Source organism: Primulina tabacum, chromosome 5 (genome assembly GCF_025594145.1).
Source record: "Primulina tabacum isolate GXHZ01 chromosome 5, ASM2559414v2, whole genome shotgun sequence".
NCBI classification, from domain to species: Eukaryota; Viridiplantae; Streptophyta; class Magnoliopsida; order Lamiales; family Gesneriaceae; genus Primulina; species Primulina tabacum.
The window spans coordinates 36,914,955-36,941,265 of NC_134554.1; the positions used below are offsets into that span (position 1 = coordinate 36,914,955).

At 37.3% G+C, this 26,311-nt stretch overlaps 1 protein-coding gene and 1 long non-coding RNA gene across 2 annotated transcripts; both read left to right on the top strand.

The window, feature by feature from the left end:
* Positions 1-822: 822 nt before the first annotated feature.
* LOC142544396 (uncharacterized) lies at positions 823-5,051 on the top strand. Its single transcript, XM_075651450.1, has 3 exons — positions 823-1,240; positions 1,837-4,324; positions 4,375-5,051. Exons 2-3 carry the CDS (start codon positions 3,286-3,288, stop codon positions 5,049-5,051), a joined length of 1,716 nt encoding a protein of 571 aa, XP_075507565.1. The 5' UTR covers positions 823-1,240; positions 1,837-3,285.
* A 2,635-nt stretch (positions 5,052-7,686) lies between these two features.
* Positions 7,687-10,268, top strand: LOC142547537 (uncharacterized). The gene is made up of 3 exons (XR_012820692.1): positions 7,687-8,356; positions 9,012-9,061; positions 9,768-10,268. It is a non-coding gene; the product is annotated as an uncharacterized LOC142547537 (long non-coding RNA).
* The last annotated feature ends 16,043 nt before the right edge of the window (positions 10,269-26,311 follow it).

A 26,311-nucleotide genomic window follows, 5' to 3' on the forward strand; every position in this document is an offset into this window, starting at 1 on the left:
AGAGGGAGAGCGAGAGCGAGAGCGAGAGCGAGAGGGAGGGAGGGAGAGGGAGAGAGAGAGAGAGAGAGAGAGCTCTTCTTCTTCCTTTGTAACGATGTCATACCAGGTTTTGGTTTTTGCTGGTTCGGTAGAAGTTTGAACAGGCTTTTTATCCTTTTTGGGTGGCATTTCTGTTTTGGAGAAATTCTCTTGTGAGGAAATCAGGTAAAGAATTTGTATCTCCTTTTATGAATTCGATTTCAAAATCAAATATACTAAGAATAGCTTGCCATCTTGCAAAAATTTGTTTTGCGGCAAGATTTTGAACATCTTTTTGTAAAATCTCTTTGGCACTTTTACAATCTATTCTTAATAAAAATTTTTGGTTTAAAAGGTCACTCTGGAATTTTTGGACGCATAAAACAATACTCAAAATTTCTTTCTTTATAGTTGAATAATTTTTTTGGGTATCATTCCAATGGGCAGATGTATATTTTACTATGCACTCTTTGTTTTCTTGTTTTTGTTTTAATATACCTCCATATCCTAAATCTGACGCATCTGTTTCTACAATTTTTTGCAGGTTGGGATCTACGATATGAAGACATGGAATTTCCAACACTTGCTTTTTGATGTTTTTTATAATTTCTGTATATTTTTCTGTCCATGGTTTTGGATTTTTTCGGAATCTATCATGTAAGGGTTTTGCTATTCTATTGATATTTGGAAAAAAATCTAGAACATAATTTGTAAAGTCCTGTAATTAATTATCCGGTAATTTGGCATAATTAAAATAATTATTTATGCCAAATAAATTCTAGAAGTGTGTTAAAAATATGTATTTTAGAATATCGGAGAATTTAACGATATAAAATACATATAGAGTTTAAATAACACATGAGAGCAAAATAAATACAGACCGGGATAGATGGGCTTGAGTTACTATTTTAGTAACCAAATACACAATATATATACACACATATACATACACACAACTTACCTTTAAAAGAAGGAAAAAGGAAAGAGAGAAGAAGAAAACCCATTTCCCTCAACCCAATTTTCGCAACACATGTAGCAGCTGCGGGAAAGTCGCAATACCTCCTCCGTCCGGCGTCCAAATCTCAATCGGTCTAAAGGGGTGTCTTTCTAACATCCTAGGCTTCGATTCAAGTTAGAAATCGTGAAGTTTGAGCAAGGATTCAAGTAGATCGAAGCTGCTCTTCCGGTGCTCTGTTTCTGCGCGAATTCTTCCGGTTTTGGGGTGAGAGTTTTGGTGTTGCTGCGATTTTTACAACTTGAATTTGTAGATATGACTGAAAAAGAACTTGTAGCTCTGTTTGTTAGCTTTCTATAGCCACTAGAATCATCGAATTTGGATAATAAACAGAATTGATATGATTTTTCTACCAAAATGTGTCAAATCGAATTCTGAAATAGTGCTGTGCAGGACACCTACTGTAATTCGAGTTTTTGTCAATTGTACGCTCCGATTCTGGACTTGTGATTCCAAAGAAAGTTGTAGAGCTATGTGTTATCTTCGTAATGATATAACATTCATTAAATTCCATTAAGAATTGAGCAAGTTATTCTCATTTTGCCAAAACTGCTCAGTACAAGATTCCGCCCAAAAATATGTTGAGTGGCAGTGTCTTCTTGATAATTCTGGGATTTATCTATTAGGATTCTGGAAATAGTTTCTTCTAGAAAAAGTTAGATATTCGATGATCTTTCATTTCCAATTGGCGGATATTGATTTGAGTTAATATTGAGCGAGATACCAATTTTATGCTCTTTTGTGCCAAATTGGACATTGGTATGGAATGTAGTTCATGATCGGTTTATTGTTGATTTGTTTAGGCCAAGGGTCTTGAAGTGAAGTTGTTATTGGATTGTCAAGTTGGTATAGATATGTTACAGCTCGATAACATACGACGGTAAAACATAAATTATGTTTAATTGCCATTATGTGTTACATTGATCGGGTGTATGACTTGTTGGCTGTTGGAAATTGTTAAATGCCTTCGTTGTGATCTATGTTTATTATTGTGACATATTATTGGCATTTAGCATCGGACATACTGTTATGACATTCATGTTGAGCCCTATCGTTCTTGTTAGCCCATTGTTGATATCCGTTGTTATCCGGCACTGTTGTTTATCTCGGGATCATTGTGTGGCTGATAGGCCTATACACATGAGACCGTAGATGTGATTGAACAATCCCGTGGTTAGTGCAGCCTTTTGAGGTGAGCGCTGGGATTGTGTCATCTAGTTCGTTTTGTTGTGCCATCCTGTAATATCGTATCAGCTGTATGGAGGCCGAGTCAGAGGTGTTATTCAGCACAGCTTGGCATACCTCGCATACTTGGCAGGGCGGTTTAGCTGCATGACGATGTAGCTCCCCTGTGTTGTTGCTCGAGCATTATTCCAGTTGTTATCGTACCATTTGTTGGCTCCTGTTATGCCGGTTATTCGTTGAGCCTTTCATGCATTGCATATTACATTTTATTTTATGATTATGCATGATTTATGTTTATTGTTGTTATTGTTGAACTGTTTCATACCAGAATCCTAACCTTAATTGTTTACTGGGGGGGCTGCTGTGGTTGCTATTGGGCACCATGGTAGATCTCCCGAGTCGTTTTGCAGCATCAGGCCAAGGTTCCGCCAGTGGAGCTCGGGATTGAGGTTGGATTGCTTGGTTCTGTTCAGTGGAGTCTCCCAGTTGGTCTATATGTATGTCTTGAGTTTGTTCAGTCTTGTATTGTAGTTTATTTGCCGGGGAGATGCCCCGTGTATCTGTATTGATATTTGGTTGTTCTGGTTATGTTTTGAGGCGACTCTGTGATTTTAATGATCTGGCGAGTATTTGGTAAGTTTTAAATTCTGTTTAGTCCTGGCCAGTGCGGCTATAGGTTGTTGACTTTGGTTTTGTTTTAATGACTCTAGTTGGAGTATATTTTGATATAAAATGCTGCTTGAGTTTTCGGGATGTCCTACTTACGGGGAGGTCATGCCGAAATTTTTCTAGGCCCTGAGGTCCGTTTTAAAGTATTTTAAACCTCTTTCTGCTGCAGTTTTAAATCAAACCATTATTGTTTGATCATTAATTTTCGTTAGAGTAAATGTGCCTCACATCTTGGTATCAGAGCGTAAACTGGGATACGCTCGAACTAGAGTCTAGGACACTCGAATCTTGGCACTAAAATGGTTGTTGCGCCTGTGTATGCTACTTGACAGATTGTTTATGTGATTATATGATTTGTTTACTTCCATTCTAATTGTTTTGGTGTTTTATCGTATAGAATGGAGGGAGGTGGAGAAATTCCTGTTGATGAGATTCCTCGAGGTCGAGGTCGTGGTCGTGGTCGAGGTCGTGGGCGTGGTAGACCTCGTGTCCGGGTTGTTGATGATACTTTTGTGGAGCAAGCTGGTGATCAGTTAGAGCATCTTAGGATGGATGAGTTAGTTGCGCGTTTCCATTCTATGCATCCTCCTCGATTCAGTGGTTCGGAGGGAGCTGAGAAAGCTGAGTTATGGATTTCTGAGATTGAGGAATTGTTCGATTTGATTGAGTATCCTCCAGAGTGTCGATTGAGATTAGCTGTGCATCAATTGAAAGATCGTGCCAAAATGTGGTGGTCTACTACATTGATGACTTTAGATGCTCAGAGGATCATTCCATCATGGGATATATTCAAGCTGAAGTTTAAGGAGAGTTATTGTCCTCCATCATTCTACAGTTCTAATGCTTCTGAGTTTCATAACCTGAAACAAGGCGATATGTCAGTTGCGGAGTATGCAGATTCTTTTTATGCTATGCTGAGATATGCTCCTCATGTTGCTGCAAGTCAGGTTGCTGTTGTTGAGAATTTTATTGAAGGATTGAACGATCATCTGCACCCTTTTGTTTCTACCGGTAAGCCACTGAATTATCTTGAAGCAGTGGAAATAACAAAAAGGGCTGAAGCTAGTCTTAAGAGGAGTGGCAATCGAGCTCCTACCCAACATTATCAGTCGGGGAGACAACAATTCTTCGCCCAAGTGGGAAACAATTTAAGAAGCCTGGTTCTAGTTCTTCGAGTTCAGGGAGTTCGGGGAACCGTGGGGGATATCGCTATAGTGGACCTTACTGTGATCACTGTGGATGCAAGCATTCCAGTAATCAGTGTGTTGGAGTTCAAGGGGTTTGTAATGTTTGTGGTCGGCCGGGCCATTTTGCTAGAGTTTGTCCTAGTAAGACGGGGAAATCAGCCCAGGCAGGTAGTGGAACTCAAAGTAATAGAATTCGAGCAGCGTCCCAGTCTTCCCATCAGCCTAGTCACCCTTCGCATCAGAGCAAAGGGCAAGGTGGTCAACAGAATCAGTAATTTGTTCATGTTTTTGCTTTGACAGAGGATGAGGCTCAGGCAGCTCCAGGTACTGTCATTACCGGTAACTGTACTCTATGTGGTTTTATAGCACGAGTGTTATTTGATATTGGAGCATCTCATTCCTTTGTTTCTCATGCATTCGTTGTTTCGCATGATCTTCGAACCACTAGTATGAATTCCAATCTATCTGTTGCTACTCCGATGGGCAAAATGATTATCACTGATAATGTGGTGTTCAATGCTGTTTTGTTTCAAGATGAAAATGTTCTATATCTGAATCTCATAGTTCTACCTATGCATGACTTTGATTGCATCGTTGGTATGGATGTTTTGACTGCAAATCGTGCCACTGTTGACTGTTATCGAGGAATAGTTCGTTTCAGGCCTAGCTTTGCTCCTAAATGGAATTTCTATGGCCGTGGTTCTCAAGCCAAGATTCCTCTAGTTTCTGCCATTGAGATGAATCGATTGTTAGATTCTGGTCATGAATGTTTTCTGGTTTATGCTGTTGATCTATCGCAAGATGAGCAACGGATTTCTGATATTCCTGTAGTCTGTGAGTTTCCTGATGTGTTTCCAGAAGAGATTCCTGGCTTTCCACCAGAACGAGAAGTTGAGTTCAGTATCGAATTAATGCCAGGAACGGAACCCATATCTCGAGCACCATATCGTTTAGCCCCTAATGAGCTGAAAGACTGAAAGAACAATTACAGGATTTGTTGAGTAAAGGTTATATTCGTTCGAGTTCTTCACCGTGGGGTGCACCGATTCTATTTGTCAAGAAGAAAGATGGTATGATGCGGATGTGTATTGATTATCGACAACTGAATAAGTTTACTATCAAGAATAAATATCCACTACCTAGGATTGATGACTTATTTGATCAGTTGCAAGGTACTTCGGTGTATTCTAAGATTGATCTTCGTTCTAGGTACCACCAAGTGCAAGTCAGACAAGAAGATGTCCCGAAAACAGCTTTTCGCACGAGATACGGACACTTTGAATTTTTGTTTATGCCTTTTGGTTTGACCAATGCTCCTGCTGTGTTTATGGACTTGATAATCGAGTATTTCGTAAATATCTCGATCGTTTTGTGATTGTATTCATCGATGATATTCTTGTTTATTCCAAGTCCGAGGAAGAGTATGCCAAACACTTGAGATTAGTTCTTCGAATTCTTCAAAAGAAGCAGTTGTACGCCAAGCTATCCAAGTGTGAGGTTTGGTTAGATAGAGTTGTGTTTCTGGGCCATGTCATATCTCAACATGGTATTTCTGTCGATCCAAGTAAAGTGGATGCAGTTCTGAACTGGGCACGACCGATCAATGTGCCAGAGATTCGTAGTTTCATGGGTTTAGCTGGTTATTACCGGAGATTTATCAAAAATTTCTCAAAGATTGCTAGACATATCACTCAACTGACTCAGAAAAATCAGAGATTCATTTGGTCTGATGAATGTTAGTCAAGTTTTGTCGAGTTGAAGAAGAGATTGACTTCTGCACCCGTTCTTACCATCCCAAGTGTTTCTGGAGGATTCGTTGTTTGTACCGATGCATCTAATCGAGGTCTAGGTTGTGTTCTGATGCAGCATGGCAGAGTTGTGGCCTATGGTTCTCGTCAGTTGAAACAGCATGAGTCTAAGTATCCTGTTCATGACTTGGAGTTAGCTGCTATCGTTTTTGCTCTCAAGATTTGGAGACGTTATTTGTTTGGGGAGCAATTTGTAATCTATTCTGATCACAAGAGTTTGAAGTATCTGTTCTCTCAGTCAGATCTGAATATGAGACAGAGACGTTGGATGGATCTTTTGAAAGATTATGATTGTGAGATCCAGTATCATCCGGGAAAAGTGAATGTCATTGCCGATGCTTTGAGTCGTAAGGTTGTTGACGTTAATTTATCCTCGATTCATGTTTCTAAGTTACGAGAGGATATTTGCACCTCTGGGTTGGATTTTCAAATCCAAGGTAATGCTGTTTGTGTATCTCAGATTTCTGTTGAGCCAGAGTTGATTCAGATTGTAAAGTCAGCTCAGAAAACTGATGATCGAGTTCTGAAATCTTATGAGTTAGTATCTCAAGGACACCAATCTGGTTTCTCAATTCACTCAGATGATTCTCTTCGGTTGAATGGTAGATTGGTTGTCCCAGATATTCCTGAATTGCGTACAGCCATCCTTAAAGAAGCTCATTTTACTCGATATAGTATCCACCCGGGAGGAAGGAAAATGTATCATATTCTACGGCCTCAGTTTTGGTGGAAGAATATGAAAAAGGATGTAACTGAGTTTGTGTCTCGTTGTATGATATGTCAGCAAGTCAAAGCGGAACGAATGAGACTGGGAGGATTATTGCATAGCCTGGAGGTTCCTCAGTGGAACTGGGAGCACGTGGCTATGGATTTTGTCACGCATTTGCCACGTACTTCTCGTCATTTCGATGCCATTTGGGTGATTGTCGACAGATTATCTAAGTCGGCACACTTTATTCCGTATGAGTGGACATATTCGTACCAGAAGATGGCTCGTCTGTATATTGAAAATGTTGTGAGACTTCATGGAGTTCCAGTTTCAATAGTCTCAGATCGTGATCCTAGATTCACATCAAAGTTTTGGACTAGTTTCCACAAAGAAATGGGTACACGACTTGCGATGAGTACTGCGTACCATCCTCAGACAGATGGTCAGACAGAGCGTACGATTCAGACACTCGAGGATCTGCTTCGAGCTGTAGTCATGGATTTTAAAGATAGTTGGCAGGAAGCTTTACCACTAGTAGAATTTTCATATAACAACAGTTTCCAGGTGACTATTGGTATGGCTCCTTTTGAAGCTTTGTACGGCAGACGGTGTCGATCACCTCTTTGTTGGGATGAATTTGGTGAGAAGCAGTTGACTGGACCTGAGATTGTTCAGGAAATGCATGATAAAGTCCAGTTGATTCGTCAGAGAAATGAAAGCTGCCCAAGATCGGCAAGCTAGTTATGCTAACAGACGTCGTCGACCTCTAGAATTTCAAGTTGGAGAATTTGTGTTTCTGAGAATCTCTCCGTTTAGAGGTGTTGTTCGTTTTGGTATGAGAGGTAAGTTGTCACCTCGTTTCATTGGTCCCTACGAGATTGTTGAGCGTATTGGGACTTGCGCTTATCGTTTGGATTTGCCCAAGTCATTGTCTGGCATCCACGATGTTTTCCATGTTTTTATGTTGCGTAAGTATGAGCCCGATCCGTCTCATGTGATTCAGCCAGATGAGGTTGAACTTGATCCGTCTTTATCGTATACTGAGTATCCTGTTTGTATCTTGGATCATAAAGATAAAGTTTTACGGAATAAAGTTATACCACTTGTACGTGTTCAGTGGTCGAGACATGGAGTAGAAGAATCAACATGGGAAACAGAACAGAAGATGAGAGCATCTTATCCATATCTGTTTGATTCTTAGTAATGTATTGTTGGTTTCGTATCGTGTATAAGATGTATGTATATAAACAGAAATTTCGAGGACGAAATTTGTTTTAAGGGGTGGAGAAATGTAAGGCCCTGTAATTAATTATCCGGTAATTTGGCATAATTAGAATAATTATTGAGTTTTAAATTAAAATAATTATTTATGCCAAATAAATTCTAGAAGTGTGTTAAAAATATGTATTTTAGAATATCAGAGAATTTAACGATATAAAATACATATAGAGTTTAAATAACACACGAGAGCAAAATAAATACAGACCGGGATAGATGGGCTTGAGTTACTACTTTAGTAACCAAATACACAATATATATACACATATACATACACACAACTTACCTTTAAAACAAGGAAAAAGGAAAGAGAGAAGAAGAAAACCCATTTCCCTCAACCCAATTTTCGCAACATGTAGCAGCTGCGGGAAAGTCGCGATATCTCCTCCGTCCGCCGTCCAAATCTCAATCGGTCTGAAGGGGTGTCTTTCTAACATCCTAGGCTTCGATTCAAGTCAAAAATCGCGAAGTTTGAGCAAGGATTCGGGTAAATCAAAGCTGCTCTTCCGGTGCTCTGTTTCTGCGCAAATTCTTCCGGTTTTGGGGTGAGAGTTTTGGTGTTGCTGCGATTTTTACAACTTGAATTTGTAGATATGACTGAAAAAGAACTTGTAGCTCTGTTTGTTAGCTTTCTATAGCCGCTAGAATAATCAAATTTGGATAAGAAATGGAATTGATATGATTTTTCTACCAAAATGTGTCAAATTGAATTCTGAAATGGTGCTGCGCAGGACACCTACTGTAATTCGAGTTTTTGTCAATTATAAGCTCCGATTCTGGACTTATGATTCGAAATAAAGTTGTAGAGCTATGTGTTATCTTCGTAATGATATAAGATTCGTTAAATTCCATTAAGAATTCAGCAAGTTATGCTCATTTTTCCGAAACTGCTCAGTACGAGATTCTGCCCAAAAATATGTTGAGTGGCAGTGTCTTCTTGATAATTCTGGGATTTATCTATTAGGATTCTAGAAATAGTTTCTTCTAGAAAAAGTTAGATATTCAAGTTATCTTTCATTTCCAATTGGCGGATATTGATTTGAGTTAATATTGAGCGAGATACGAATTTTATGCTCTTTTGTGCCAAATTGGACATTGGTATGGAATGTAGTTCACGATCGGTTTATTGTTGATTTGTTTAGGCCAAGGGTCTTGAAATGAAGTTGTTATTGGATTGTCAAGTTACAGCTCGGTAACATACGAGGTAAAACATAAATTATGTTTAATTGCCAATTTGTGTTACATTGATCGGGTGTATGACTTGTTGGCTGTTGGAAATTGTTAAATGCCTTCGTTGTGATCTATGTTTATTATTGTGACATATTATTGGCATTTAGCATCGGACATACTGTTATGACATTCATGTTGAGCCCTATCGTTCTTGTTAGCCCATTGTTGATATCCGTTGTTATCCGGCACTGTTGTTTATCTCGGGATCATTGTGTGGCTGATAGGCCTATACACATGAGACCGTAGATGTGATTGAACAATCCCGTGGTTAGTGCAGCCTTTTGAGGTGAGCGCTGGGATTGTGTCATCTAGTTCGTTTTGTTGTGCCATCCTGTAATATCGTATCAGCTGTATGGAGGCCGAGTCAGAGGTGTTATTCAGCACAGCTTGGCATACCTCGCATACTTGGCAGGGCGGTTTAGCTGCATGACGATGTAGCTCCCCTGTGTTGTTGCTCGAGCATTATTCCAGTTGTTATCATACCGTTTGTTGGCTCCTGTTATGCCGGTTATTCGTTGAGCCTTTCATGCATTGCATATTACATTTTATTTTATGATTATGCATGATTTATGTTTATTGTTGTTATTGTTGAACTGTTTCATACCAGAATCCTAACCTCAATTGTTTACTGGGGGGGCTGCTGTGGTTGCTATTGGGCACCATGGTAGATCTCCCGAGTCGTTTTGCAGCATCAGGCCGAGGTTCCGCCAGTGGAGCTCGGGATTGAGGTTGGATTGCTTGGTTCTGTTCAGTGGAGTCTCCCAGTTGGTCTATATGTATGTCTTGAGTTTGTTCAGTCTTGTATTGTAGTTTATTTGCCGGGGAGATGCCCCGTGTATCTGTATTGATATTTGGTTGTTCTGGTTATGTTTTGAGGCGACTCTGTGATTTTAATGATCTGGCGAGTATTTGGTAAGTTTTAAATTCTGTTTAGTCCTGGCCAGTGCGGCTATAGGTTGTTGACTTTGGTTTTGTTTTAATGACTCTAGTTGGAGTATATTTTGATATAAAATGCTGCTTGAGTTTTCGGGATGTCCTACTTACGGGGAGGTCATGCCGAAATTTTTCTAGGCCCTGAGGTCCGTTTTAAAGTATTTTAAACCTCTTTTCGCTGCAGTTTTAAATCAAACCATTATTGTTTGATCATTAATTGTCGTTAGAGTAAATTGGCCTCACATAATTTAAACTTCCTAGGAATCTTTGTAATTGGGTTTTGTCAAGTATTTTGTCTGGAAATTTATTTGTGAATTCTACAGATCTCTCAATGGGAGTTATGGTATCACAAGATATGTAATGACCTAAAAATCTTATCCTAGTTTGAAAACAACTTATTTTTGTTTTTGATACAACTAGACCATTTTGTTTTGTGATGTAAAGAAATGTTTTTAGATGTTTAAAATGATCATCGACGTTATTAGAGAATATTAATACATCATCAATGTAAGCAATACAGAATTTTGAATAATCATTATATATTTCATTCATAATCCTTTGGAATTCGGAAGGGGCATTTTTAAGTCCAAAGGACATTACATTCCATTCATATTGTCCAAAAGGGACTGTAAAAGCAGTTTTATATTTATTTTTTGAGGAATTTGTATTTGCCAAAATCCAGATTTCATATCAAATTTGGGAAATATATAAGCATTATGGAGTTTTTGTAATAAGTCTTTCTTATTTGGTATTGGATATCTGATCCATTTTAATGCTTTATTTAATGGTTTGTAATTTATTACTAATCTGGGTGTTCCTCTTTCAATTTCTGAATTTTTATTAACGTAAAAGGCAGCACAACTCCAAGGGGATCTAGACTTTGAAATTAATCCTTTTTTTCTCTAAATCTTGAATTTCTTTTTTACAATGTTCTTCTAATTCAAAATTCATTTGGATTGGTCTAGCTTTAGTTGGTATTTGTCTATCATTGAAATCTTCTTCGTAGGGAAGATCAACAATATGTTGCTTTCTATTCTAAAAAGCATTAGGAATTTCTGAACATACTTCTGTTTCTAATATTTTTTGGAATTTTTGAATTTTATTTTGAATTTCTTTTGTTTCTATTTGGTTTTGTATTCTTTTTAAAGAAATATCTTTTTTAAGATTTTCTAATTGAAAAGTCTTCCCTTGTATTATGGTATTAATATTATTTTCATAAATTGAACATGCTTTTATTAAGTTAAGGTTTCTAGTCCGAGGTTTTTCTAGAAATTCAAATTTTAATTTTTTATGATTGAATCTAATAGAAATAGTCATTGTTAACTTTATATGGGGTAATTAAACTTATAAAAGGAGTTCCTAATATTACAGTGTGATGAATATCATTAACTAAAACAAAAGTGGTTTTTATGAAAATACCATTATTTATTATTGATGCGTCTGTTTTTGAATTTACATTTAATCTTGAATTATTAGCAGCTGAAAGTTTTTCTTGTGTTTTTTGTTGGAATTCAGTAGGTACTATTCCTGATTTGATACAGTTTAAGTCTGCACCAGTATCAAATAAGGCTATTGTATTCATTTTGAAATTTTCTGAAAATACTATATTTATTTTTAGGATATATTTTCTAGAAGTTATTTCTCTTAAAACAAAAAGAAAATCTTCAGGAATTTTTTCAATATTTTCAACCTTTTGGGTTTCATCATTTTCTGTTTCTGAAGAACTTTCAATGTTTATATTTTGTAGGATTAGTTTTATTGCTTCAGAATTTTGAATCTGTTTTTCTTTTACTTCTCTTATTTCTAATTTTATTTCTTTTATATCTTTTTGTAAGTCTTGGATTGTGATCCCCTTTTCTTTTTTTCTTTTTTCTAATATTTCAGTTAAATCGTATGTATTTTTTGAAGTACTTGGAAATTTTTTATTTTCTTCTTTGTCATTTAAAGATTTTAGAATTTTTTCTAGATATTCTTTTTGGATTGTTGGATCATTAATAATTTTCAATATATCTAAAAGAAGTGATTGATCTTTAGTGAGCATATTAATTTGTTTTTCAGATTCACTACTAGTTATGATTTGTTCATCTACTAATGATTCGTCAGTTTTGGTAGAGTTTTCAGTTTCTGAATTTCCTTCAGAAGAATCAATTAAGAGGTTAGAAATTTTATTTAATATTTCTTCTTCTAATTCTAATTCATTTAATTTCCTATTTAACCTACAATAATTTTCTGTATGTCCTTTCTTATGACATCTATAACATTCAATATCTCTGAAAGATTTTTTGAATTCTGGCTTGTTATTTTTAAATTTCTTAAATGGTTTTCTTCTTGGTTTTTTGTAAAAATCTTCTTTCGGGTTAAAATTATCTTTTTGATTTCTTCTAAAGTTTTTCTTATAGGGTTTTTTATGTATTTTTTGACAATTTTTTGTGCATTTTGATGAGGATGGTTTTTTAGTATTTATATCAAATTGATTACAAAAAGTTCCCAATTCTAGCTTTGTTCTTTTCATTTCCCATTTTAGGTGTTTTTGCAACTTTAAATCTTGGCATATTTTTAATCCTTCTTGTTGGGTTAGACTAATTAATTGACCATAAGTGTATTCATTATAGGCTATAATTTGTTTTCCACTGTTTTCTCTAATTTTATTTCTTACTTTATCTCCTAGAAGAGTTGGTAATCCTGCAAGGAATTTTTCTTTCCAAAAAGGTTGATTAGAATTTTCTCTAAGCATTATTCTAGTTAAAAAAATGTTTTTATACCATTGAAAATTACTTAATTTTTTACATTTTAGATTTGATAGGAGTTCTGCATTTTTATCTTTTAAATGTGAAGGATCTCCAATAAAATGTAAGGAAATTGTTAATATTAAAGTTGCTACAGCATCTTGTTGTGGATTACCATTTTCATCTAGAATTGGTATTCCTTCTTCATCTGTTTTTATAGAGTTTAAAATATCTTCTTGTTGTTGATTTGTGAGATAGTAATCCCACCAACCTTTTATTTGACCTGAGAATCCTGCTATGAAGAGTTCAGCAATAGTTTTATCATGAGTCCCTATTTGGGTTTTATAGGCATTTGCAGCCATATTCATTTGTTGTAATAAATTTAGGATGTTATATTCTGTCATGCCGTCTATATTCCAATTGTAGACTGAAGATGCCTTAAAACTTGGTTGAGTTAATGGTTTTACTACTCCTAAATCAGGAGCATGGATAATTTGTAGGGATTGGTCCCAACTTATTTTATTGATATTTGTAGAATTTTGGAATTGTTCTATGGTTTCACTAGTATCTGATTCTTGACTTAAAGTATTTATTCTAGGGATGGGAGAAGGTGTATCCGGAGCAGTTTGATTCATTCTTTCATTAGAACTACTAGTTGTTGCCATTATTCTACTTAATTGATCATGAATATTTTTTATAAATTCAGACTTATTATCTTGAATATTTTTTACACTAGGTTTAGATATTTGGTAAGGCTTAAAAACGGGATTTTTAAGTTTATTATCAATGTTTTCAAGGTTTATTATTGGTTGTTTTTGTAAATATTTTTCTAATTTATCTAATTGCTTTCCTATGGTATTTAAATTAACATTCGTGAAATTATTTTGTGTTATAATATTTTTTATGTTGACCTTATCATTTTCTCCTGGATTTTTTTATTGGAATAGCTTCTATTTGTTGATTTTGTATATTTATTTTAATTCCTTGTAAAGGAGGATGATTAGATTGGATTATCCTAGTACCAGTAATTGTTTGCCATTCTTGTGTTTTATTTCTTATCGTAACAGGATTTACACTTTTAGAAAAGGGATAATCTAATGAATTTTGAGAAGCATATATTTCAAACCAGTCAAAAAATAGAATATGTATTTTATTTGTATTTACAAATTCATAGAATTTTTCTTGAATAGATTTTCTAGAATCTATAAAGTGTTGAAAAAACCATAATCTTTTTCTCAGGTTATGTTTGGCATAAAAATCATAATGCAAATTTTTTTTATTTATTTGAAAGTCTTTTTCTATAACATTTAATTCATTAGTAATGTTCTCTGTGATAGCAGAGAATGTTGGACTAGTTGGTTCTTGATAAGATTCCGAAGTATGAAATTGTTTTTGAGAGCTTTCTTCTTTTTATTTTCGTATAGACTGGTCTAGAAATTTCAGAGGCATAGTCTACATTTCTTAAAACTGAATTGGGTAAATCTGAGATAGAATATCTAGGTTGTGTTTTATAGGGAATGTTTATGACTGAAGGGATTTGTGATATTCTTCCTAAATCTATAAAATCAGTAATAGAAGAATTATCAAATCTATCATTAATAGAAGAATCATCATATCTATTGCTACTACCAGATTTTCTATTAAATGAGAGTTTGACTTTTCCATTTGCTTATTGAGTTATTTCTTTTAATTGGGTATTTGTTTCTTTATGTCCTATAAGTTCTGGGTTAACAACACCTTCTAAGATCCATTCTTGAGGAAGTGTTATATCTTTCCATTGAATTGGTTTTGGAATAACAGTATTGGATTTTCCTAAATCTGTTTGTGGTAAAAGGATTTCACCTTTCTTACTATGATATTTAACTTTTGTAGCAAAGGCAGAATTCATAGCCTTGTAGTGAATTCTAAAAATAACAGCAACCGGTATTGATCCTTTAAGCATATTATAATTATGAGTTTTTATTTGTAAAACTAAGGATTTTAAAATGTTTTTATCGTTTAGGGATACTGAGAAGTTTGGATAACAATCAAATGAGATTGGTCAAGTACATAGACTGGATTCAACAGAACTTAATAATGAATCTTCGAAATTTGTGAATCTGGCATCTCTTAAAATAGTAAGAATAGAAGTATTCAATCCTTCTTTAGTTAAGGGTTTTATTCCTACTTGAACTAATCCTATATGGATGTATTTATAATTTTTATCCATGTGTTTTCGTAATGAATTTTGAGATAAAAGATTGATTGTTTCAAAAGGCTTTGTAAGTTGTATATCTCTTTCTTCTGTTTTAATTGTGAAATCAGATTTAAATATTTGGAATCTGGAGTATTTGTAAATTTGATCCTTATTTATCTTAGGCATTTCCCAGTTATCAATGTATTTATCAAAATTTTCTATTATTATTTCTTCGGTGTTAATTATTTTATTATTATCATAAGAAGATGTAGCATTAGAGTTTAAAGAGATAGATCTAGAGAAAATTGAATCCATAATTAAAATTTTTATTCTTGAAATTTATTTTCTCTCTACAATCCTAAGCAATTCTTAGGGGTTACTGTGGGGACCCGGACGCTAATCAAGTTCATAATCGTCATTGGGACAATTTAATCAATTATAATAAACAGGGTCTAAATTTTTTTTAAACGCGGAACGTAATGGAAATCATTCTAATATACATATCAGTATTCAAGCACAAGTTTGGTACTATATACAATCATTCAAAACTCAGGTTCAACAACTAGCTATCACGTGTCCAAACCCTATCTACAGCAACGTCAAAGTCTGTGGTCTCCACTCTATTCATGATCTCTCGTCATATATTCGACCCTGATCATGTCCCACCTATTGTCATGCACACATACAAACACGACAACAGCCGGATAATTCCGGTGAGAATATAATCTCAGTATAAATCAACGAACATGCAATCATATGATAAACATAAAAGCATGGACAGATAACAACAATATGTATCAAAATCTGAAACATAATCAATATAAAACTGTTGACAATGCTCGTGACTCCACGACTCAGACTAGACTCAATCCTAGTCTAGGGATCCCGGTTTCCAGACGTTGGCATTCCTATATCGACCAACAGTAATAGAAGAACTCCGATTCTATCCACGTCGATATAACCAAACATCCAGTGTCTTGACCTATCCGTCACAGACTGTGGCACAATCGCCAACACACTATCTTGTGACATCGTGCAATGTGCCCGTGGATATCCCACCACTATCAAGCACTTCTGTCACAAGATCACTCGTCTAATACTCATCTATTACATGCTTCCTATAAATCAATAGAACATCATATAATAATCAAATCAATGCATATAATAACAATAAGTATGTGATTTCGGGAAATCCAAGTATATCCTACTTGAGTCGATCTCCCAATGCCACATTGACTTATACCTTTCGTTCGTAATCTCGGTCTGAAGAAACGGAAGTTCTGAACTCAAGACTGCCTCTGTAAATCTGAAATGGCATCAAGAATAATAATATCAACCTTCCATTCTCAATTTAATGCTGAATCTGATTAATCTGAATTTAATTCAAATCATCGGCATAACGGCACAATCTCAATATCCCCGTAAATACCATATCAACAAATATCAATTACAAATCATAACACATATCCGATACAATCTGTAATCAATCAATAATCTAAATCTGTCCGATTTTCAGTCCATATAATCAGAAATTCATAACAATTCCATAATCAATATGTTCTTCGATCTGACTTCGATTCTACGATGTTTAACATATCCAAAACACCATATATGAATCATATCAAATTCCTACAACATCATATTTTCAAATTATAGCAGAACTCAATAAAACTTACGTCCAGTTGTAGCTCGTAGCGAGAGGAGTACAGAACTGTGTCCGGATTCAAATTCTGATAACCGAATGTGGCAAAATCAATTTTCTAACGTGTAAGAAAACTTCAAGGATTTCCAGGGACAACTCTCGGTTTCTTGGCTGAAGAAATGAAGGAAATTGGACATTTATATATATCAAAGTGAATGGTGGTGACAAGTGTCCCACTCAATCCAATATTGCACTTTAGCCCCTGAATTCTTCACTATTTGCAATTCAGCCCTCAATAATTACGAAATTGCCATCAAATTTAAATCAAGTATTTTTCCACTTAATTACAAAATTGCCGTCAATAATATTTTCTTTTCGGGGTCTCATAAAATTGATAACATCTCGGGCCTTACAATTCTCCCCCTCTGAGACACGATTTCGTCCTCGAAATTTCAAGCAATCATATGACAGTCAATCAAATCAGAAATAACAGAAACTGAAATAGGAAACTCTTGTCAGTGGAATAACTCTGGGAACTCGTGTCTCATATCTGATTCAGTCTCCCAAGTAGCTTCTTCAATGCCATGACGAGTCCACTGGACTTTCACAAGTGGGATGGTCTTTGTTCTGAGTTTCTTTTCTTTACAATCAATAATTTGAATCGGTTTCTCGATATAACTCAGACTTTCATCAAGTTCGGCCTCGTCTGGCTGAATAATGTGAGAATCATCAGGGAGATATTTCCGCAGCATAGATACATGAAAGACATCATGTATTCCGGATAATGAAGGTGGTAAAGTGAGTCGATAGGCACGATCTCCTATCTTCTCGAGAATCTCATACGGACCAACGTATCGTGGAGACAACTTTCCTTTCTTGCCAAATCTGACAACTCCTTGGAAAGGTGAAATCTTCAAAAATACTCGATCTCCAGTCTCAAATAGCAACTGTCGTCGTCTGATGTTGGCATATTTGGCCTGTCGGTCCTGAGCTGCCTTCATTTTCTTCTGAATCAGTTTCACTTTTTCAGTCATATCTCTGATCATATCAGGTCCAGTCTCAGGAACTTCAGAGATATCATCCCAATACAGAGGGGATCGACATTTCTTTCCGTACAACGCCTCAAATGGTGCCATCTCAATACTCGTTTGGTAGCTATTGTTGTACGAAAACTCGCAAAGAGGCAATGCATCTTGCCAATTAGTGCTAAAGTCAAGCACTACAGCTCTCAGCATATCTTCCAATGTCAGAATTGTCCGTTCTGACTGTCCGTCAGTCTGGGGATGATATGCGGTACTCAGATGTAACTTTGTACCGAGAGCCTGCTGCAAACTCTGCCATAAGTGCGAAGTAAACCGAGGATCACGGTCTGAAACAATCGACTTCGGCACTCCGTGCAATCTAACAACTTCTTTGACGTAAATATCAGCCATTTGGTCATATCGGTACGTCATTTTGTATGGAATAAAACATGCAGATTTGGTCAATCGATCAATCACAACCCAAACCGCATCACAACCTCGGGAGGACCTCGGTAACTGTGTCACAAAATCCATGGAAATGTGGATCCCATTTCCATTCAGGAATCGACAAACTCTATAACAATCCTCCTGGTTTCTTTCTTTCAGCCTTCACCTGTTGGCAATTCAGACATCTGGAAACAAATTCTGCAATGTCAGTCTTCATTTGTTTCCACCAAAACTGTCCTTTCAAATCATTATACATCTTTCTGCCACCAGGATGAATACTAAATCGACTACTGTGCGCTTCTGTCAATATCTGTTGTTTCAACTCTGAAACATTCGGCACAACAAGACGATTATTCACATACAATACATCCTCACGTACCTGAAACTCTGATTGATGACCTGATCTGACCATCTCAATCGATTTCTGAACTTTCTGATCAACTTTCTGAGCCGCTTTAATCTTCAAAATCAGCTCTAGTTCAGCTTGAATAGCATATAATCTCAACGGTCTACAATCTGTCTCAAATACCAATCCAGACAAACAACAGTCTTCAATCAAATTTGAAACACCTATTGTCAATAAGGATAAAGCACATACCTTTCGACTCAATGCATCAGCTGCTGCATTGGACTTCCTCGGATAGTATTTGATTTCACAATCAAAGTCTTTCAGTAAATCCAGCCATCTTCGCTGTCTCATATTCAGTTTTGATTGTGAAAACAGATACTTCAGTCTTTTGTGATCAGAATAGATTTCAAATTTCTCACCGTACAGGTAGTGTCGCCATATCTTTAACGCAAAGACGATGGCTGCCAATTCAAGATCATGAATTGGATAACGAGATTCATGGGGTTTCAGCTGTCTTGAGGCATAAGCAATCACATGCCCTCGCTGCATCAGAACACAACACAATCCTCGGTGAGATGCATCACAATAAACAACAAAATCACCAGTACCTGACGGGATAGTCAACACCGGAGCACTGGTCAGTCTTTTCTTCAGCTCTACAAAGTTGGACTCACACTCCTCAGACCAAACAAATGGAGCATTCTTCTGAGTCAACTGTGTAATAGGTTTAGCAATACAGGAGAAATCTTTAATGAATCGTCGATAATATCCTGCTAAACCCATAAAGCTGCGTATCTCGGGCACTGATGTCGGTCTCGGCCAAGAAATCACGGCTTCAATCTTACTGGGATCCACTGATATACCGTCTCCGGATATAATATGCCCCAGAAATATAACCTGTCTCAACCAGAACTCGCATTTCGACAGTTTAGCATATAACTTCTCAGCCCTCAAAATTCGCAACACAGTTCTTAAATGCTCTGCATGCTCAATCATATTCTTCGAATAAATCAATATATCATCAATAAAAATGATCACGAAATCATCGAGATACTTCTGAAATACACAGTTCATCAGACCCATAAACACAGCTGAAGCGTTGGTCAAACCAAACGGCATGACAATAAACTCATAGTGTCCATACCTGGTCCTGAACGCTGTCTCCGAGATATCAGAATCCCTGACTCTCAGCTGATGATATCCAGATCTCAGATCGATATTGGAATAAATAGAAGAACCCTGCAACTGGTCAAACAAATCATCTATACGGGGCAATGGATATTTATTCTTTACCGTTGCTTTGTTCAGTTGCCGGTAATCAATGCAGAGTCTCATTGAACCGTCTTTCTTCCTCACAAACAACACGGGAGCACCCCAAGGAGATACACTCGGTCGGATGTATCCCTTGGCCAATAAATCCTTTAACTGATCCTTCAACTCTTTCAGTTCAATCGGTGTCATTCTGTACGGAGCTCTAGAAATCGGAACTGTACCTGGCATCAATTCAATGCTGAAGTCTATCTCTCGAATCGGAGGCAATCCAGGAATCTCGTCTGGGAAGACATCAGCAAACTCACACACCACTGGCAAGTCCGCCAATGATGGACTCGACTTCAGTAAATCAACTGAATATACAAGGAATCCTTCCGCTCCTTTCTGCAATAATCGAGTCATAGATAATACGGATATCAAAGGAATTCTGGCTCGAGAACTGTAACACCTCGACCCGTTTTAGTAAAATAACAGCGGAATTTAAATAAACATTTCTTTGAAGGGAGGAAGGATTTAAAAATTTTCTTGACAACCACATAAATTCACTTTTTACAAACAAAAGTATATACATGATCAATCAAATGATGAAACCAAAATACAAAATATCATTTGTATGATCATGTCCAAAGAGCTATCAAAATATCTTCTTCCTTCCATCTATGATATGCATATGAACCCGGCTCCAATCAACGTCCTGGTCCATCGCTCTTATCTGCATCACATGAAATAACTGAAATGAGTATAAAACTTAGCAATTGGAACTCTTACATAACAATGGATACATAGCATACTCTGTAAAACATGGCTTTGAAAACATTAAATACCATCAACTCTGAAACATGAATATTCTGAAACATTGAATATCATAGCAATAATAACAATAACGATGGTATTTCTCTTTACTCTGGTTGGATTGATATCTATATAGTATCTCTATCTCTGTACCTATATCCCATCGATATAAATCGACAACTCTGAGGGATATAAGCCTATGATCGTTGATCAACTAATTGCATGCAATCTCTGACTATGTATCTATCAATCCATAAAACATTTAACAAACACTTTGCATACTCTATCTCTTGTATTCCCTTTTTCACAATTGAGACATTCAATTGCCTCTAATATACAACAAGGTATATCTATACATAATATGAATCAAATGGAAGGGAATAACATGTTAAAACATTGTAACACAATACATATATTATCATGTGAGCACAAGGAAATGAATTCCACTTACTACCAACAAGAACACCTTCAATCTAAACCCTTGGTTGAATTCCTACAACAATAAACCATATATAATACCATCAATATCTCAATAATCAAAAACCCATATCAATTAATCCATAAACCAACACCATCAACAAACCCATATCATCTCCAACACCAAAAACTAAGAATAAACTAGACCAAAAGCTTACCTTAGCTTCCTTGAATCCAAAACTATCTTGATCTCACTTCAATAATCCAACAAAATGCTTGAATCAAAGGAAGGAAATGAAAGGAAAAGGAACCCTAGCTTCCTTGCTCTGAAGAAACCGAGAGAATGAGAAAGAAATGAGAGAAAAGTGAAGTCTCCACCTATTTTATACCTTAAAACACCAAAAACACGACTTTACTGTTCACCAGGCTTGGCTATTAGGTCATGGGATCGAGTCTTGGGGAGGCGAAAGAAACCCCTTGGTAGGGAGGGAGAGATCCTATGAGTAACCCGTACGACGCCTATGGAAAGCCTGTGAGGGAAAAGGCCCCTACAGTAGATAGGGACTCAACAGGTAATGCATGCATCAATGCAAATCTCTCAGAAATAAATGTATGTGATGCACCAGTATCAATCAATACATAAGCAGGGTAACCAGAAATAGAACAGTTACCTGCAACGACCTCATCAGGTGCATCCTGTGCCTGCTCCTCAGTCAAAGCAAAAACTCTGGCCTGCTGTTTCGGAGGCTGTCTCACTGTCTGGCTTCCTCTTGGCCTCTACTGTGACTGGGTAGGTGCTGGCTGGAAAGAATGGACAGCAGATGGTCGCCTCCCGGTCTGAGCCACTGATCCAAATGACTCTGCTGCCTGGGATCCCTGTGCACCTCTCTAGGGGACATACTCGGGCAAAATGTCCCTGCTGTCGACAAGTACGACAGCTGCCAAACACTCATCGGCACTGCTTTGTGGAATGCTTTCCTCCACAGGTGCTGCAATAAGGTCCAGTATAGCTCTGGCTCTGTCGAGGACTCCCAGAGCTAAAAGAACTGCTTCCTGACTTCTTGAACTGCTTCCCTCTAGTCTTCAAGAAGTCCTTCTTTCCACTACCACCGCCACTCTCGAATCGTGGAGGTGGTTGTTCTGATCTGGGTGCTGGTGGAACAAACGAAGCTCCTCTCTGTCTCATCAGACCAGCTTCTGCTCCCTTGGCTCGATTCAAGGCATCCGTAAAATTGTTTGGCCTCCCGGTATTCACCAAGGTAAAGATTTCAGGATTTAGGCCATTTATGAACTGATCCGCAACGGCCTCATCATTTTCAGCCATATGTGGAGCAAACCGCATCAAGGTCGAGAACTTGGCCACATATTCCTCAATGTTTAGCTGGCCCTGTCTCAAATTAGCAAATTCGGCTCCCTTGTCCTTCCTGTACGACACTGGAAAGAACCTCTGATAAAATTCAGTTCTAAACACATTCCAGGTAATAGTCGTACCTCGATGTTCTAATGCCCGCTTAGTGGTGATCCACCAGTTCTTTGCAATATCGTGCAACTGGTGTCCAATTAATTTCACCCTCCGCTCATAGGTTTAGTCCAAGGACTCAAACAGCATCTCAATATCGTCCAACCAACTCTCGCAGTCCACTGAAGTCTCGGTACCTTTCAGAGTTGGTGGATGAAATGACTGAAATCTTTTCAACAATGTCTCCATTGGAGTGGCTGTAACGTCCATTGGAGGGTTCGAAGTATTACTCTGTTCTGGTACTCTTCTCAGAGGCATATCTGATAATCAAATGGATTAGTAACCCAAATACAATAATTCTGTTTCAGTCCTCCTCCGATCATCTTACTGCTGATCCAGAATCAGCCCTGATTTATTCTCAATAACACATGTTTTCAAATCAAATCAGATAAACAGATAAACATGCATTATAAAGAATTAAGTCATGCTAGCAATCAAAAGCAAGGAAAGAAAACTCATTCTACCCCGCTCACTAGCTCCTATCTCGGTCTAAAGGATCTATCACTCTGATACCACCTGTTGTGGGGACCCGGACGCTAATCAAGTTCATAATCGTCATTGGGACAATTTAATCAATTATAATAAACAGGGTCTAAATTTTTTTTTTAAACGCGGAACGTAATGGAAATCATTCTTATATAGATATCAGTATTCAAGCACAAGTTTGGTACTATATACAATCATTCAAAACTCAGGTTCAACAACTAGCTATCACGTGTCCAAACCCTATCTACAGCAACGTCAAAGTCTGTGGTCTCCACTCTATTCATGATCTCTCGTCATCTCCTCGACCCTGATCATGTCCCACCTATTGTCATGCACACATACAAACACGACAACAGCCGGATAATTCCGGTGAGAATATAATCTCAGTATAAATCAACGAACATGCAATCATATGATAAACATAAAAGCATGGACAGATAACAACAATATGTATCAAAATCTGAAACATAATCAATATAAAACTGTTGACAATGCTCGTGACTCCACGACTCAGACTAGACTCAATCCTAGTCTAGGGATCCCGGTTTCTAGACGTTGGCATTCCTATATCGACCAACAGTAATAGAAGAACTCCGATTCTATCCACGTCGATATAACCAAACATCCAGTGTCTTGACCTATCCGTCACAGACTGTGGCACAATCGCCAACACACTATCTTGTGACATCGTGCAATGTGCCCGTGGCAATCCCACCACTATCAAGCACTTCTGTCACAAGATCACTCGTCTAATACTCATCTATTACATGTTTCCTATAAATCAATAGAACATCATATAATAATCAAATCAATGCATATAATAACAATAAGTATGTGATTTCGGGAAATCCAAGTATATCCTACTTGAGTCGATCTCCCAATGCCACATTGACTTATATCTTTCGTTCGTAATCTCGGTCTGAAGAAACAGAAGTTCTGAACTCAAGACTGTCTCTGTAAATCTGAAATGACATATCAAGAATAATAATATCAACCTTCCATTCTCAATTCAATATTGAATCTGATTAATCTGAATTTAATTCAAATCATCGGCATAACGGCACAATCTCAATATCCCCGTAAATACCATATCAACAAATATCAATTACAAATCATAACCCATATCCGATACAATCTGTAATCAATCAATAATCTAAATCTGTCCAGTTTTCAGTCCATATAATCAGAAATTCATAACAATTCCATAATCAATATGTTTTTCGATCTGACTTCGATTCTACGATGTTTAACATATCCAAAACACCATATATGAATCATATCAAATTCCTACAACATCATATTTTCAAATGATAGCAGAACTCAATAAAACTTACGTCCAGTTGTAGCTCGTAGCGAGAGGAGTACAGAACTGTGTCCGGATTCAAATTCTGATAACCGAATGTGGCAAAATCAATTTTCTAACGTGTAAGAAAACTTCAAGGATTTCCAGGGACAACTCTCGGTTTCTTGGCTGAAGAAATGAAGGAAATTGGACATTTATATATATCAAAGTGAATGGTGGTGACAAGTGTCCCACTCAATCCAATATTTCACTTTAGCCCCTGAATTCTTCACTATTTGCAATTCAGCCCTCAATAATTACGAAATTGCCATCAAATTTAAATCAAGTATTTTTCTACTTAATTACAAAATTGCCATCAATAATATTTTCTTTTCGGGGTCTCATAAAATTGATAACATCTCGGGCCTTACAGTTACGGCCTTAAAGAACTTACTACCCAGATTTACTTAGGCAAAAACACTCAAGAGAACCTAAATTTTTAGACTTAAAAATTTTTTCTTACAGATTTAATTTCTATAACCACATACCCCCTGGCTCTGATACCATAGGAAATATTTCCTATGGTATAACCACATATTTCCGGTCTTCCGGGCTCCTTGTAACTTTCTCCTTTTGAATTAAATATATTTCCTTTACTTCTCTTGTATTTGATTAAATGAGTAATCTTCAAACACTTCTAGGAGAAAAAAAAAAGACCTTAAACATGTATTCAGATTCATGGGCATGGTAGGCTCGGGGTGCGAGTCCTCAGGCTAGGATACGGGTCCCTGGGCTTAGTAAATCACCGGGGTACGGGTCCCCGAGCTTAGTTGATGTCCGGGGTGCGGGTCTCCGAGCCAAGGTACGGATCCTTGGACTTAGCAGATGACCTGGGTGCGGATCCCCAGGCCAGGGTACGGGTCCCTGGACTTGGTAAGTGATCGGGGTGTGGGTCCCACGTGCCAAGGTACGGGTCCTTGGACTTAGTAGGTGACCGGGGTGCAGGTCCCCGGGCCAAGGTACTGGTCCTTGGACTTAGTAGTCGACCGGGGTGCGGGTCCTCGGCCAAGGTTTGGGTCATTGGACTTAGTAGACATTTCCTTGAATATTTTCTTTATTTGATGCAAGTAACAGATATAGAGACTTTTAAACATAATATTTCTAAATGAAATGCGTTCCACGGTCTCTTAAGGGTGTGCCCCTGAGGATCTTCTAGGTAGTAAGCTACACCCGAGCTGACTCGCTGAATTACTTTGAAAGGTCCTTCCCATCGTGCTTCTAATTTCCCCACATCTCCTACTGGCTTAACCTTTTTCATAACTAGATCTTCGACTTGCAAATCCCGTGCTCGAACGTGTTTATTGTAGGATTTCATTACTCGGCTTCGATAGGCTTCCATTCGAATGGCTGCCCGATCTCTCTTTTCTTCGACTAAATCAAGCTAAATTTCCCGGGTCTGATCATTGTTACTCGGATAAGATTCTATCCAAGTAGAAGATTGTCCGATCTCCACAGGTAAGACTACTTCTGAACCGTATACTAAACTGTAAGGAGTCTCTCGGGTAGCTATTCAAGGTGTGGTCCGATATGCCCACAATATACTTGGCAATTCTTCTACCCAATATTTACCTTACCCATGAAGTCGGGCTTTTAGTGCTTGTACAATGATCCTGTTAGTTACGTCAGTTTGGCCATTGGCTTGGGGGTAGGCCATTGAGGTGAAAGATTGAGTGATCTTCATTTCTTGACACCAAGATGTGATTTTCTTCCCTTGGAATTGTCTCCCATTGTCTGAAATTAATCTTCTCGGGATGCCAAATCTGCAAACAATATTTTTCCAGAGAAATTTCATCACCTCTTCCTCGGTAATTTTGGCCAAGGTTTCAGCCTCTACCCATTTAGAGAAATAATCTACAGCCACAAGAAGGAATTTTTCTGTGCCCGGGCTATGGGAAACGGGCCTATGATATCCATGCCCCATTGATCAAAAGGACATGATGCTGAGATTGGTTGCATACTCTTAGTTGGGTTATGTTGAAATGTGGAATGATACTGACAGCCTTTACAGGTTTGAACTAGTTGAGCAGCATCTTGATTCATCCGAGGCCACCAGAATCCGGCTAGTATTGTTTTCCGAGCCAGGGCAATC